This window comes from Nothoprocta perdicaria, unplaced genomic scaffold (assembly GCF_003342845.1).
Source record: "Nothoprocta perdicaria isolate Ctin4 unplaced genomic scaffold, notPer1 scaffold_62, whole genome shotgun sequence".
NCBI classification, from domain to species: domain Eukaryota; kingdom Metazoa; phylum Chordata; class Aves; order Tinamiformes; family Tinamidae; genus Nothoprocta; species Nothoprocta perdicaria.
The window spans coordinates 3,351,197-3,368,179 of record NW_020455888.1 but is presented as its reverse complement, the minus strand read 5'-3'; the positions used below and the strand labels follow the sequence as shown (position 1 = coordinate 3,368,179).

Here is a 16,983-nt window from a genome sequence, read left to right as displayed (position 1 = left end):
TATGTGAACAAGAACACGTATGTGAACAAGACAAAATCTTTCTGCATTACAACTTCAAGAGAAAAGCGAACCACACTATCTAAAGAAACTGGAAGGGGAGGCTTTCCAAACTCTTGTAGCGAGTACTGCAGCTCACCATCTAGGTGACAGAATAGCTTGCTGAGACAGTCCAAAATGCAAGGGCAATGATGAGATGTATAAAATGTTTCCCATCTCCAGCTAGGACTGTTGCAGAACTGGATATAAGAAAGAGGGAGTCCTCCCCATCACCAGAAACACCCACTGGACTCTTTTACACTCTGTGCTATTTTCAAAGCTTCAAAAAGCAACAGCTTTGAAGGAACATCTCTCATCCAAGATAAAAGATCTGATAATTATTATTAGCTGTTYGTGCTTTTCAGACCTAGTGAATGAATCCTGCTACCCAACTCCAGGCAGGCTCCAACAGTGCTTAGAAGGAACAAGTTAGTTCAGAGAACAGTAAGAAAACATAGTTTATGCTATGTGAAAAGGGAATAGTCTAAATCACATTATTCTAACACCCTGGTAAAATCAGCTTTCCATAAAGGCATCCTCTCAGATATTAAAAGCTTGGTTTCATTTTCATGCAACTCCATATTACTGGCTCAAAATATTAAATCTGCACATCATCAGCTGCACATGTAATGCAAATGGGATTTGAAATTGGGAGAAATTGGACRAATTCTTACTGTGTTGAAAATAAAACAGAATTCTCGTAATAAGAGCAAGTACTTTTCAAAATATTTTAAATGTGATATGATAAGGCATGCAACTAATCATGGCATTTGAAGTGGTTTTCTTGATTTTTTTTGACTTTATTGATAAGAGAAGCACCTGAGCAATCTCAGTTTACATTAGTTTATTGGAAATGGAATAATTCTAAAGCTAACACCCGATGCCAAGTTACATCTTGGAACAGACAAATACTAAACTTACCATCAGGGGTGCTTCTCAAAGCTGTCAAAGATGTAGTGGGATTCTTTGTTCTATCAAATTCAGGCAGCAGTTTCCTCTTAATTGGAGGTTCTCCTAGGATAAGAACAGAGATTTTAAAAAATGAATTTCCTTTTAAGTTCAGTTTCTTACCCAGTACTGTGCAAGTTAACTGCATTCCTAAATAAATAAAATAAAAGAAGTCACAGCAAACAGTAAAAGGTCTTCAGATCACACTTCCACATGCRTGGAATAATCTTCCAGTTCAGAGATACTTCGTTAACTCTTCTTTTGCAAGGGGTCCCTGCACAGTTCACACAAATAGAAAAGCCACACCAAACATCACACACAAACACACGGAAACCAAAGCAGGCTGCAGTAGAGTCCCACCTGCCTTCCCACGCTTATCCGAACTTTCTTGCACCAGCCTCCCTGCCCTTCTTACCAGAACTTGTGGAAAGGGAAGAAGGGAAAGAAGGGAAATTAAAACCATCTCCTCAGAGAAGAAATAATATTTTTTTCCATACMTTTAAATGACAACTGGAGTTTCCACAGAAGAGCAAAACCTGCACAGCTTCAGGATTGTTAGTAAACAAATCTGGCTTATACTACACATTTTAAGCAGGAAAGAGTGAACAAACCCTCGTTTGCAGCAAGAACTTTGTTGTTGACACCAAGAGACAAAAATTTTTCTAGATGACAAAAAATATTAAAAAAGAAAAAGGCAAAAACATGTCCACCAATATGGAGGTATGAAGCTGAACATATATAAGACAAAGACTTACCTAGGGAGGCACATCCTTCCAGGCGCCTCTTCCCAAACGTCCTAGTTGGAAAGCTTTTATCCCGCATTTTGCCGCTGAAGGATGGCAGGGAGTTAACTCGTGCTCCAGCCTCTGAAAGATCATCCGCCATAAAAGCTTTGGCACTTTCTACTGCCTCCGCTTCCAGGCGAGTTTGTGGAGGCTGGAAACAGGCCCGGTTAACGTCCACTTCTGCTTTAGCAACAGAACCGTGTGAAACTGCTTCAGCCTTCGACCCCTGCTCCAGATTCTGCCTCCCTTCTCCTAGAGGCCAAGTCCCCTCTTGCTGAAAACTATTTTTAAATAACATTAGCTGCTCATTTTTCATACTACGTGGAATGTACTCAGGCATTTTAACATGGCAAGTGCTTGCAAGGGGCTTTATTTCCTCTGCATAGATGTTTTCCAATTCAAGTTCTTCACTGAAGCTTTCTTCAGCTTTGGCTTCTGAGATCACTTTATCTGCTATCTTGGCTGCATCACTGCMATCAGTAACAGGTTTCATAGCTTCAGCGCTCTCTTCAGTTGAGCCAAGATGATTTGCAAAGCAAAATCTATTGCTTGCAAAGTCATCAGAATCTTTTAAAATGGCCTTAGCTTTCCGATAGGCATTTTCAGAGACTTTTACCTGCTTTCCACTTGCAGTGCTGAATCCAAACGCAGGAGGTAAATCCAAGCCAGCATCGGAATTTGCTCTCCCTTTCGGCACCACCAGCCCCGTTTTTTTAGGAACTGTTTCTGTGCCCACTTCAGWCTTTCTACCATCTTCCTCAACTGGAAGGATTTCTTGCAGATGTGAGGAACTGTTATTGTCCATTTCCGAAAAGAGCTGCCGAGCTTTCCTCAGTGACTCTTCTGATAACTGCACTGGTTTACCACTTGCTGTACTAAAAAATCCAAGATTACTTACAGAAGAAACCGGCTGCTTGATTTGCTTATCTCGCRTGGGCAGGTGTCCTAAAAGCTTCACATTCTGTTCACTAAATTGCACCTGGTCACGGTGACCATTTTCACCTGTACTCTCATTTAACTTAATGACTGAATTAGTCTCCCCATTTTTTGCATCATTTAAGAGTTTAGTAGAATCGGGACACTCAGCATGACCGATGAAAGATGATTTTGCAACAACTTCTATCTGATTAGTTTGTGACTTAGTTTCAGATTTTACAGATTGATCTTCTTGAAATATTTGTCTGACTCTTGCTAATGCATTTTCTGAAACAGCAACTGCTTTACCTTTGGCTGTAGTGAACATAACAGGTTTCAAACCAGCCATTTGTTTTTCAAGATTAAAACTATGGGATGTTTCTTCCAATCTGGTCAAATCAGCTTCGTTTCCAAGACCACCAGCTCGGGACCGTTCTTGGCGAGCACTAACCGTGGTGTCTGCAAAGCAGTTTGCATCAAGACAAGATTCATGTAGTTGTTCCAAGCCAACCTCCTTACTGTCACAATTCAAATGGGAAGAGCTACTTTTTGGAACACTATTGTTGTAAGTCAAGAGGAGGGATGGTTTAGATTTATTTTTACTGTCCTCAAACATACCATTTTTTGCATCTCTAGGCACAGAACCATCTGCAAGGTCATTGGATTCTTTCATTAAGCACAGAGCTGCAGCTGACTGCCCAGGACAAACATGTATGTTTTCTGAATGACCACTGTTTTTGGCCAGATATTCCTCATCTCCATCACCAAACACTTTTTCATCCTCAGACAGCGAAGTTCCACCTAAAGCATCGCTGTCCTTTCCAGGCAAATAGTCTAATTGCAACTTCCCAAGTCGAACATCAGCTTCTTTTTGTGCAGGTCCAATTCCAGCATTTGTTTCACAATCTTTATCTACATGAACAAACATGTCCTTTTGAACTGAATCAAGAATAACAGTTTGTTTAAGGGGACTCTGCTCTACTGCCCGTTTAAACTGATCTCCAGTTTCTTTATGAAGMAAGTTTTCACTGCAATCAAGTGTTTCTGGATCACACTTAGCAGTGCTTTCAATACCAGAATCCCAGTCTTTGACACAGTCTGTACTACATATCCTTTTCCTTGAGGGGTGCTCAAAATCGTCATTCTGCCTCTTTCCTAAAACATTTTCTTCTGAAAAAAACTGTTTGGCTTTAGCCAAAAATTCATCAGAAATTGTTATTTTCTTGCCATTGGCAGTATGGAAACCAGATGGATAAATCTCATTAACCACATTTTCTTCAACATCTCTCTCTTGCTGAAAAGGTATCTGATGATCATGCTGAGAGCCTATTTTTGCTTTGCTGTGATYCACAAACAGGTTCTTTCCAAGGGCAGTGTCTGCTGCTTCCACATTTCTACTGCTTGTSTTTTGTTTATTGGAGTTCTCTGAAACACTTGCATCTTTTTCACCACATTTTACCTTGAGCAAGTAAACAGAATCAGACGAATCACCATTAGCTGCAGTTTGCAAACTCTGTGCTAAGTATTTATCTTCTGGATTTCTCTCTTCTCCTTTCTCACTAGGAATTGTTTTTTCCTTTTCATTAGATAYGTTTAAACTATGTTTTTCTCCAGCTGCAGTAGCAGTTCCTGGATACATCACAACCAAGGAGTCTTCCTGCAAAATACCTTCAACTGGGCAATCTCCTTGAGTCCAAAGTTGCTTAGAAGTTTTCAGATGCTGGTTGTRTTTTTCAGTGGCTGACAGATTGGTTCCAGCTTCAGAGGCAGAATATCTGGCATTGTCAGTACGACTAAAACTGACATTTTCATCATTTCTTGACCTTTTTGTCCAATTTTCTGTATTTCCCCTAAATGGTATTTTCCTAATATTTTCCTCATATTCTTTCTCTGAATGGTGAGAAACAGAAACTATGCAGGGATCAGGATTTTTAAAGTTTCTAACACAAGCTGTCTTTCCTCTGGTTTGGTCAGAAAACTTATGTYCATTTGAACTCTGGCATCTGGCATTAGTTTCTGAAGGTTTAAATAAGTAGTTATCATCATCCAAGTCCCTGAACAGCTCTGCTGACCGGGTGAGAGCTGCTTTAGAAATATTTATTTTTTTACCTCCAGCTGAAGTAAAGCCCACAAAATTAGAAAAGCTGTCCCGTACAGGCATGGGAAAGCTGTGACTGCCAGAGATGCTTCTTTCATGTCCATCTAAGTGAGTAAAAGCAACGTCATTATTTTTATGGAAAAWCCCTTTGTTCTCTTTTTCACATTCCATCATATCAGATTCTTCRTTAGTGTCTTCCTGCTTATTACAATACTTGCTATTTCGTACTCGATTTTCAGATTTAAGAGCATTACAAAAATCAGTATCTTTCCATACTGTAGAAGTATTTTCTACATTTGTTGTTCTACTTGTTTCTGCAGTTCCAAAGTGCTGAGTAACATGGCTTTGTAACATGTTACTTTGCCTTCTAAACTGGGTAAACTCAAACTGGCTGCCAGTCTCCTCCAGGATACTAGAAAGTTCAGCAATTTCAGCTTCTTGGCTTGCTGTCAAAGCCTGACTTGGTTCTTGCAAGGACTGTTGACTTACAGGAAAATCCATATGTAGATCAACTTTATGTGGAACAAACTGTATATGCCTTGGTTCAAGAAAACTTGCCTGTGAATCTAAAGAATCAGGTAAGTTACTATCCAGTTTGCTTTTCACAGGTGAGAAAAACTTCTCCTCTTTAACTTGATCTGAAGTATTTCTGACTCTTGATATGGAAGAGGCTTCAAAACATTCATTTTCAATCTCTCTAAATAACATTTTGCCTTTTGCTAAACTCTCTTCAGACAATTTAATCTGCTTTTTGGATGCAGTTTGAAAGCCACCAAAGCTCAGRTTTAAATTGCATTCATTTAGACTTCTTGACCAGCTCTCTTTATGTTCTAGGTTCTCATTTGGATTTTTGTCGAAGTATACAGGTTTTACTGAATATGTATCTTTGCACGATGCAATAATTTTGGAAGGAATTACATTTGTCTTCTTTAAGTAATGTTTAGCTTCAGTGTTAGGTCCTGGCACTTCCTTTGACAGAMAAGGTCTTACTTTTTGAGATATATCCTGTTCAAAAAGACCTGCCTGTTTCTCGTTTTCTGAAATTACTTTATTTAAAGAATTATCAGCTGCACAATCCAACAATTCTTTGGCGCTCTCTACATCTATATTATTGCAAGCAGTTGTTTGAAGGTTGCCTTCCTCATTTTCCATTGACTTTACATCTTGACTGGAAGCTACAATTGCTGAAGAGGAAGCTATATCTAATTTTTCCCCATGTTTTAATTGAGTATTACACTTTTCGGAGCCTTTTAATCCCAAAGATGCAAGTACTTCTCCATGCTCAGCTGCTGACAACTGGTCTGTGGCAGGCTTTTTTCCAGCTGATGTTTTATTCCAGCAATTACTACTGACCTTACTTATGGCAGAGTTGATTTGACTTGAGGTATTATCGAAACTACAGCTTGTCACGGGTGTTGTGTCACGCTSCATATCAACCAGGCATTCATTGTCACCAAGAGGAGAGGGCTGTGCAGGCTGCCCTTTAGGGCTCTGAGGCACAACAGCTCCATCACTCACCTTGGTACCCCTATACATCTCCTCCTTGCCTCTCTCYAGGCAGTGGCCTTTAGGCAGGAGCCTGGAGTGCCTTCTTGCTGCAAGGCGTGCTGAAGTTAGAACTTTACGTTTTATATTTGAAATGCTTTCACTATTTAAAGCCTCTGTCGTGTTTTCTTTCAAAGTATTTGATACTTCTAAGCATTTCAGTGATGTGACAGGTTGATGCTCTCTTGCATTTTCCTCCATGTCTTTCAGCTCCTGTTGTTTCAGCCTGTTCTTGAGGGTGTTAGCAGATGAATTACCCATCATATCCATTTTTATGGTACAAGTGCCAAAATTATTTTCCTTGATATTTGATTGAAAATGCTTTCTCTCAGGAGAAATCAGGCAGCCTATGAAAGAAAAAGACATTACAGAACAAACATGTTAGTAGCTATCATTTATTAAAATAATAATAAAAAAAGCCAATTAAAATTTTCATAAAATTGACTAATTCACAAGATACATATGCTTCACACTGCTACTATAAATACTGCTTTTGCTTCCAAAAGTGAAAATCTTGACAAGGTTGGTGCTTTGTCTGATCTAATCATGTTCTAATAGTCAGAAGCGAGTACCCTACAGTTAATGCCATCACTTAAAATAATTGATTTGTAGCTGGAATCTAATTTGAAAAGACAGACTTCCATTCCTTGCGTCTCAACAAAGGTTCTGCTTTAAAGAGAAATATTTCAATTCCTCATATTAAGTAACTATTCTGCAAGAACAACAGCTTTTTAAAAATAAGAGTATGTGCTTGCTTTCATTATGTAATTTATATACACATATACATAAATTATATATATTATATAATTTAAAAAAATCTTTCGATCCTGGAAAGAACAGATCTACAAATGGAAACTTTCTAACTTTAGAAAAATAGTCAAAGAATGGTAACATTTTTATGCTGTCTTAAAAGTCATCTACAAAAGGAAGAAGACACTTGACACTCTCCTTATCTAAACAGCAAGGGCGAAGATAACTGAGCTTATCAATTAGGATAATGGTTCATGGTGCCAGTTGCTACTCCAGAAGCTGGTCTGAGACTGAGTCACCACCGGACTACTTGACAATACGAATGCTATTCTGTCACTATGATCATTAACAGACTGATGCCAACTCCTGGTTATCAGACTTGTTAGTTGCAGAGCTCCTTTATCACTGATTACAAGTAAAYAGAAAATTCCCCACCAATAAAAAATGCTTAGTGCTGTACCTTGATCATGACCTGTGGCCACGTGACAGTTTTTGAATCCACATGAATCAAGTTCTGACGATGGCAATGAGTGAACAGGCAATTCAGAGGTCAACTCTTTCTGAATTTTTTCTTCTTGAAAGAGTAACGTGTTATTTATTCTATAAATAAATCTCTGGGATCTTTTTTTCAAGCTGGATAACATATTCAGCCTTTTAAAGTCAGATTTTGTGAAAGTATTTTCACTATCCATTAAATGTAGGTCGCTGCAATTATCTGGAGCTGTAGGGCTACACACAAGTGGATGAGACAGAACATCAGTTATGACGGATTTAGAAGTTGCTTTTAAATGCCTGGAAAAGCTGCTGTTGTAGACTACAGAATATTCTGTGACATTTGTACTCTCAATTAAAATAGAATTATAGTCCAAAAAGCTCACTTTAGAAACCTTTTCAGCAGCAAATCCTTTTATTAACTTTGAATCTTGAATACTCATGGACACCGATGTTACTGGAGGTATTTCCAGTGCTGGATTGTTCTCAGAATTCTTCATTTCATAGTGCTTCTCTGACAAATTGACACTCAGCAGCTCTTGTGCTTTTAAAAGACTTGAAGTACTGGGTAAAGATGTTTCTTCAGCCTCCTCTTTGGTCATTAGTGCTGATTTCTCATCTAAATTATTCTCTCTGCTCAAGTCAGATGGCAGAGGGCTACACAGAGACATTTCCAAGTGGGTCACATCCAGACCAGATAAGTTCAGCTGAGACCACTGGCTGGGTGAAGACGACAGGTCTTCCTTCACAAGCCTCTTGTTCTCAGGTGACTTCTGTGTTCTGTTATCTTGCACATCTGTTGTGATCTTAGATGACTCCAATTCCTTTTCATGTCCTATTAAGCAGGCACGTTCAACACACCTCCAATCCTCATCAGCTTTCTGAAATAAAGACTCCTTCATTTCAGGGTGCTTTTCTCCAGTCCAGCTAGTTGTTACCACTTCCTGTGAACTGCCAGYGTGTCTTCTAAGGCACTGCTCAGAAGAAATGTTGCCCTCTCCATGTGCTTTGTCTGTGGTTGTTTCATGTCTCTCTGCTGCATCCAGGGCGTTTGGCATGAGCAGGAGGCTTCCCTGGGCCTTGGCAGGCTCGCCAAGCGCATCCTCAAAGCTCTCCAAGTCTCCAAAGGAGCCACCCAGTGTCTTCTCAGACTCTGAAGAGACAGGGAGAAGACACAGAAAAAAGATCAAGTTACAGCAAAGACCTTGAGAAACAGCACTGTGCTTTTTACCATACAATCCAAAGCTGTATTTGCCTCTACTTGGGAGGGAGATAAATGTATGCACCTTTAGAGGAGGCTATTCTGCAAGAGCTGCTGTTAGAGACTGGAGAAGGCAGATGAGAGACATGTGCAGCTGCCCTTGGTCTCCTGAAGACTGCAGTGCCTAAGCAGGTTTCCAAAATGAAGTCAAACTTTTGAAAACAAAATTTGCTCTTTTCCTCAAGACAATAAATTTTGTAGGAAACTTTACTAGATAATTGTCTAGATTTTTCCCTCTGAAATTTATACCGGATTGTGGGATGCCTAATTTCATCTGCAGTTGGCAGTTAAAGGAACAATTATTTAAGAATGATTCTACCGAGCTTTGCCTTTTCCTTCCATGTACAATATTAAAGTATTTACAGGGATTTTTGAATTTGCTTAGCCAGTTTWCACACATACCAAACTATGGGCAGAAATATTAGAAAAATGAAAATAAGTATATTCTTATATACTTATGAGTATATATTGTTATATACTTATATACACATATATACTTATATACAGAAACAGGCAGTGCATTAAAAGTGCATTCCTCTAAAGCAAATTCTGTGCCCACATCCTTTCRCCTTGAAATCACAAAAGACAACAAAATTGTCTTTCTCTTAACACTGTATCTTTGACAACTTAAATGCTATCAAAAGGGGAAGATATCAAAAGAGCCACTTACAGACATTATTGTGAACTTTGAAAGCCACAGTTTCTTCCGCTTCTTTTTGCTAGGGAAAATGTAACTAGACTTTTCCACAGCATTATGGGCTGTGATAATGTATTTTGTAAAACAGCACCAGGCATCAATTTGCCCTTCACTTCTAGAATTACTACATTGGCCATGAACTATTGAGGTTTAGCAACAATTTCTCTTTCATCCTTCATGTCTGAGACTAAAATACAAACACATAGCACACATCCCTCTGCAAGCAGTGACGTTTCCTGACCCCCCCAGCACTTCAATTCTTCCCTCTCAATTCCTGAACTGATTCTTCAGAAATTTTTGCTGGTCAAGTATTTTTTGATTCCCCTTTCCTAAAGGACTTTTCCTACTACAAAAGAGCAAATGAAAAAAAGAAAGACTAAAAAACAAGTAGACCACATGACTGTTAGGTTGAAATTGCATGATAAAGATAAACCAATCAGAGAGTCAAAAATATGGTCTTGCTCCCCCTTCAGCCTAGGCCTTTTTTKCCCTCTAAGCTCACACCTCTAGACACTGTTGTTCCCCTTCACTTACACCAGTACCAATATGGTTATCCAACAGCACGGTAATCTCATCTAACTCGCTGACCCATCAGAAATTGATTTCCTTTTTTATGGCAAAATTACTTTTAAAAAGTAGAATCAATTTAGGAGACGGAAATAYATGACTGCCAGAGAAAAACTGTAAGATTAGCTAAAAATCATATATCACAACTTCATCCTCAGCTCTGTTTCACAAAATGCCTAGTAACAGTAGAAAAGCATCAATACTCACCCAAATCTTCCTGATCTGGCTTTATTGCCTCTGGTACAGACTGTACACTTGTATCACTCCTYCCAGGACATTTATTAGGTTTGGAGAAAAAACTATGCGACACCTATAAACCCAGGGGTCAAGCTGTTACATACACTGTATGGSTCACCTTAACATTAAAGCATATAACACTAAACATTTACTATGAGTAATTCTGTACTTCTTAAAATAAAATGTAGTTTTATTTTCCCAAGGGAAATTGATTATCTTGAAAATAAATTGACACTAATTCAAGGGCAGTGAATGAGTTCACTAGTTTATTATTATAATTACTGTAGTAAGTGTATTATGTTATATAATATTATAGTATATATACTATGCTATATAAGTATATTACAATTATTTTAAATATATACGTATACTACAATTATAAATAAGCCCCTCCAAAAAAAAGGGAACTAAAAAGGAGAAATTTGTTTTAACTAGCAACGGTTGGTTTGCTAACTGTGAAGTTTCAGATAGTAAGAATGAAATGTAAATCTGTAACTGAATCACATTAGCATTGCCCTTGCTTTTCAGTCTCAGTAATCACTAAAGGCTCACATATACAGAGTGAAATTACAATTGTGCCAGCCCTCTCTCTTCCCTAACGACACATGTATAAAAGAACCAAAATTAAGACTCAATTTTAACTCGTGGCCAGTGGTTAAACTCAGGAGCTTTTTTGATAAYAGGGCAAACAACAACTCTCAACTGGGACAAAAGGTGGGGAAAACYCAGGAACTAACGATCCTACAGCAAAGCAGCATTTTGCAGTCCCTACAGCTGATTTCTGCTTGAATGACCCACAGTGCAGCTGGATCCAAGTTAAGAAGGAAAGAGAGTTCTCAAAGGGCTTGTATCTGTGAAAGCAGAGCCTACAGCCAGGCTTTTCAAGTCTAGGTTTGTGAGAAGAAATTTTTAAAAATAGCCAGAAAAGAGAGCCTAAAATGACAGTGACAGATTTTTTCCTTAAGCCAAAAACAATTAATTTGAGTATGCAACTAAACACTTTATCATAATTAAAGAATAACGTAGTTCTTGAATTTACTTACTACCTCAGCTCTGTCATCTTGTTGCCTTACTTCAGAAATGGAATCATTCTCCCTAGCTTTAAGAGGGAGAGAGACAAGTCAATTCGTTTGTTCTTAGGTGACTGGCTGTATGTATTCAAATACAGCTGGGATTCTGACAGGGTTTTTCTTTTGATTATTTTAAATGCAACTGCAAACTGTAAACTAACAAAATAGCCCCCTAAAGACTAACTTCAAATTTAGCTAAAAAAAAAAAAAAAAAGAAAAAAGAAAAAACCTTAAAAGTGAGATTATCTGCATGCTTGCTGGTATGGAGATACAGCAGTTATCACCCTTTCCAGCAGCTGTTCATGGCACTGCTCTACTAATTTACTTCTCACATGATCTGGATACATTTTTCAAGACACTGATGAGAATTTGATTATACATTGGCTTTCCCTCTCTCAGCAGCGGTTAAATGATTCATCTATACTACAAAAAGGAGTGCAAATSCTATTTTTAAGCTTGCTTAAGAGCAATCTCTTGAAATATCACATTTCTTCAACATGGCATCTGGATTCCTGTGTGGTATGAAGATTAGTAATTTGAACCCCTCTGTTGAAGCAGCCAAASAGCTTTCTCTTTTTTACTCTTTCCTTTTGCAGGTGACTGCACAGAAAATGGGTGTCACGTCTGTAAAATATCATGCTCATCTAGAAAGTGAAACACYTGAACCAGACCTCATCTCCCAAGAGCTTCTCTAAGCTAGAACAGTTTCCCCAGACTTCCTTTTCAAGTTACATATTTCCAAAGCCATGAACAGGCAAAGTGGCACAATTCATTGGCCCTGGGAACAGCTCAATTCAGCAGCCCATCCCTGCTGAGATTTTTTCCCTTTTAGGGCACTGTTTAAAGTCACTTATTGAGCACTGCTGTAAGAATATGTCATTTTGTCAAGAAAATTCAAACACCTCTGTTCTTCTGGAGTCAAAAGCAGAAGAGTTTCTAACTCTCAGCAATTATTTATTATCAGAGCTACCTATTATCACYGTTGCACCCAGTGTTGGAGGTGTGGCCAAAGAGCTCGACCAGGACATATCGGGATCCACTTCTACTCCCAGACTTTCAGAAATACGGTTTGGAGTTCTGATCTGGAAATATATTTAACAATTATTTCTACACAAAATCCTACACATACTACTCAGAAAAAAAGAAAACCAAACACAGAAATATATATTTACCTCCAAAAGTTTTGGTGTGCAAAACAAGCTTCCATATGGTCCTAAAAAAAATTAACAAAAATATGTAATTTAKCCATATTATATCCACAGCTATAATATCTTTGTAAATATTTTGTAAAAAATAAACAATGAAAATACTCACCTGGAATACTACTTCTCTGTGGAGTCCTGCAAAGGTTCCTTAAAATAGTTGGACTGCAAAACAAAGTAAAAAAATCTTCATTTTATTTCTCAGCTTTTGAAAATAAGAACAAGTAAATACTTAAGCCAGATATTATGTACAAGATATTACACCACTTTGATTTTCTCTAACAATTATAAATTTTACCAAATGTATACTGCATCATCAAATGTAAACTGCAATGCCTGCCTTGGATGTTGAGGATTTGAGAAAATGAAATAAATAATGTTAACACTCTTATGCCAGTTATTACAAGAGCATAAAAACTAAAAAGCAAGGACACCTAAACAAAGGGAATTTAAAAAAAAAATATTTTCAACTTTCTTGGCAATATGCAAGTATAATAAACAAACAAGAAGATATGCAAGATTATCCACTGCTCTGAAAAAATCTCCCAGTCAAATCAGCTTTTATAACTGCCTTTGGTTTAAAATATATTTTATTTTAAATTCATTTTGACATATTTTACATACCTAGCAGCATGACAAGTACCAACAGGAGAAGCAAATATTTCATTTCCTTGGTCTATTTTTGTTCTTAGGATTCTTGGACTGATCAAATTCTCTTTGGCTGGAAAAGAGAATATGATGATCAGCAAAACCCTGCATAACTACAAGTGACAGGTTTACAGCTTTAAAAAAAAAATTAAGCAAGGTGTAACTTTTTGTAACAAAACTTATCTAGTGTTACCCTTTCCTCTAGTGTTTTGAAGATGCTCAAATTCTGTATATAAAAAAAAGCTGAACACATTTTAGATGTAYGGCCAAAATAAATAACTCCTTTGAGACCTTATTCTTTTGTTAAATACCTGGTTCAGCRTATTTCCTAGATATTATTCAATATCTAGTATATATCCATTTTAATGTGGACATTCTGTGCTGTGCATTTCTTGGTTTTGAATAAGTTATTTATAGGAGACACTCAAAACATGCAAACACATACCAGCTTTCCCTCAAGTTTACTTAAGTCATACACTTCTTATACAAATGAACAGCATAAAGTAAAGATGTTTTCTGGAGCTATTGCTAAAATGWTTTTTTTCTGGAATCTTTCATGTACTGTGCATCTGTATGTAAAAGAGATCAAAGAGATCAAAAGARATCAAATTCTGACCAAAAAAGCAGAACACTTTGACCATAAACTGCCAACCAGTTTACCACCAATTCAAACACAGGACAGTAAGCACAGTAATCAAYAGAATGCTTAAGRTTGGAAGGGACCTCAGAGGTCATCTAGTCCAACCCCAATATAGCATATATTCCACAAATCATCTTCCACTGTAACCATTAGAGTAYAGAAACACTCACATCCACACACAGAGAGCAAGAGTAACCATTTCAAAACAGAAAAAGTTGCTGTTTAAAGTTCCTTTGTTTACATCCTATGAAATGCTGTCAAGAATTGACCAGGGACATAACCCTGGARAAGTCTAAGGAGATACAGAATCGTTTCCAGCGATGTGCAAGTTGAGCAGAAGTCTGGCAATAAAGTTAGGAGAATTAACAGGGTAACAACAGTCCAGTGAAACAATGTTATAAGGTGCATGTGAAGAGCAGCGCTAGTAAAACCTCCAAAGCCTTTGCTTTAGGATCTAATAACAAGTCCTATAATTGGGAGRCTCTTATGTTTGTCAGTGACAAATAAACTATGTAGAAAAGCTTATCTCATAGCTAAGGAGGACACACACACACACACAAAATAGATGTGCAAAACATATTGCAAGAACGGACCTAGAAATTCCTCCACTGAGAAAATTCTTGCAAGTTATTTGTCCAAGAAGGATGGGTTATTTCAAACTGCAGGAACACCAAAAAGGAGCCAAGAGTGACAGGCACTTTCATGATGCACTTGGGAGCTGTAAACAGCAACAGAACTGCCCCTTAGAAGTGGCAGAGCTTTTTCTCTTCAAGCGGAAAATCTTTCCATCAGTTGCAGTTTTACTAGCTCTAAGTGCAAAGGTTCTTCCAAACCTTCCCAAGCAAAACTAAGGAGTGCCCACCCTACAGACTGCCTTGTATTTCAGTGTCATAAACATCATGTTCTCTCTCTTAGAGAGATTTCAGAGATAGTTCACAAGTTAGGTTTAAGACAGGAAAAAAAAACATAATCAGACAGAAAATTCAGCTTGGTTCTCAGTTACCAAGTTACACTCAGAAGCTTATATACTCCTTATATTAGCACTATTTAGAGCTTTTAAGACTTGTATCACTTTACTAGTCAACAGCTACAAAAATAAAATGTAAAAAAAAAAAAAAAAGAACTCTTTTCTGGAACTCACAAGTTTATTTTAGAAGTTACTCACTTGTTTTCTGATCCAGTTCTTTACCAGGAGACGACAAAGGAGAAGGTGGCAATATTGTACTTTGCTCTTTAAAAATCAGTGGAGTTGAAGCCAGCTGGCTGTATGCAGAGGGTTTTGTCTTTGGAGTTTTAAAAGAAGCTTCATCAAGCCATTCAGTGTGACCATCAAGGTCTCCAACTAATTTGGGCTCATAAGGGGGAGCTTCTGAGGTCAGTTCCTCAAACCAGTTCAGGCTTATAGGTCCTAAATCTATGAAGAAAAATATACACAACACCACAAAAAACAAGTAAACAGACACCTACCAAATGGCAAGATTACAAACATTAAGCAGGCATTTTTTGTGTCATTAAAACAGGACATAAAATAGGAATATTCAATCTATGCATGATACAGAATGCATCATAAGAACACATCAGAAGGATACATCATAACTTGCTATTAATTATAGGAAAACTAATACTCCATGGGAGCCTATGCAGAGCCTAATGCCAGCATTTTATTACTATGTTTCTGGGAAGATATGAACTCTGATGTCAAAAAGGTATAAGGGAAGGTTTGCCATCATTTTACAACCATTAATGAAACTAACAAAGGGCAATTAATTTTACACCAACTGGATATTTGAGGTTAATTGGCTTTTAGTTTATATCTTACTTTACTTAAACTGGTGAATTACACAGGTTCCTTCTAGCAGTAGTAAATCATATGACTACAGCTGCATTTGATCAAAGACTAAATCTAGACTGTTTAGAGGTATATAAAAAAAGCAAAACAGAACAAGTGCATGGAAGCATCTGAGAACACTTTATGAAAAAAATGCTAAAAATAAAAATTAAATGAAATATATTAAAAAGTAGGTAACTGGATAAAGATTTTAAGCAAGGGAAGAGCCAACAAGTTGAGTAACGCTCTGCTATGCAACATAAAGTTCACTGCAAATACTCATAAAATATCAACATCCTTAAAGCAACTCTAATAAGTTATTTACTTTAAGCAGACTGTACCTGTTTCACTGCACTGAGCTTTAAATATTTCAAAGAAAGCTGGTTTGGAAGCCATTTTCTTATCCATATAATTACTGGAAAGCTTGTTGGAAAACCTGGAAAAAAACAGGAAAATACTTTCACCCAGTAGTAATTTAATGGCACATGCAATACAAATATAAATATTAACCTCATTTTACTGCATCGCTCAGTAGGGGGGTCACACACAGACTTGTCCACTTCAGGACTGTGACGTSCATGTATTCATTTGGAAAGAGGGATAAATTATGGATGTGACAAGAAAAAAAAAAAAGGAGGGGAGAATTTTACAGGATAAAATAGAAGAACTGAGCAAATACAGAAGAAAAGCCTGAAGGAAGGACATTAAAATTGCAAGATATTTTTACATACACTCACATGAGTACAGGTGAGGCTAGAATATGTATCATTACAGTGAGGCTCTCTCAGCCATGCACCAAAACTTTGGTTCAAAATCACCTTTAGGTTGAGCAGATTGCAGATTTTGCCAGCTGCATATATATATATACACACACATTATATATACATTATTTTATACATATATATATAAACTAATGGCAAGATTGCCACATAGAGTTCTCCTGTTTGTTTACTTTATTTGAACACCTCTTCCTCATGCCGCGTTTTTCCTGTCTTCACTGGACAGCCTATGGTGGCTGCCACCAACAGGCCTCTCTAACCAAAGCAGAAGGGAAAGCACGTTTTTAGAAGCGAGTAAACAGCGCCAACAGAAAAAAATATATATAATAATAAAGAGGAAAATAAATAAAAAAAGTCTCCACAAGCGCACACTATGGGGAAGCCAGCTCCCCACACGTGCTCGGGGGAAGGACCGCCGGGCGCCGCGGCGGGACCCCGCAGCCTCCCGGCCGAGGGCGGCCCCGCGCCGGGGCGGCCGCAGGGGG

The 16,983-nt window shown here is 37.8% G+C and overlaps 1 protein-coding gene across 1 annotated transcript in view; it reads right to left on the bottom strand.

The window, feature by feature from the left end:
• The window catches only part of BRCA2 (BRCA2, DNA repair associated), a 31,290-nt gene extending 15,148 nt beyond the window's left edge, over nt 1-16,142 (bottom strand). Inside the window, exons 1-11 of the mRNA XM_026049827.1 lie at nt 16,061-16,142; nt 15,057-15,305; nt 13,228-13,324; nt 12,716-12,768; nt 12,574-12,614; nt 12,372-12,483; nt 11,375-11,430; nt 10,302-10,404; nt 7,538-8,722; nt 1,740-6,674; nt 958-1,050 (exon numbers count right to left, since the gene is read on the bottom strand). Of these exons, the coding sequence (XP_025905612.1) occupies nt 958-1,050; nt 1,740-6,674; nt 7,538-8,722; nt 10,302-10,404; nt 11,375-11,430; nt 12,372-12,483; nt 12,574-12,614; nt 12,716-12,768; nt 13,228-13,324; nt 15,057-15,305; nt 16,061-16,127 (6,991 nt within the window). The 5' untranslated portion in view covers nt 16,128-16,142. The remainder of the gene's footprint in view (nt 1-957; nt 1,051-1,739; nt 6,675-7,537; nt 8,723-10,301; nt 10,405-11,374; nt 11,431-12,371; nt 12,484-12,573; nt 12,615-12,715; nt 12,769-13,227; nt 13,325-15,056; nt 15,306-16,060) is intronic.
• Between the last annotated feature and the right edge of the window lie 841 nt (nt 16,143-16,983).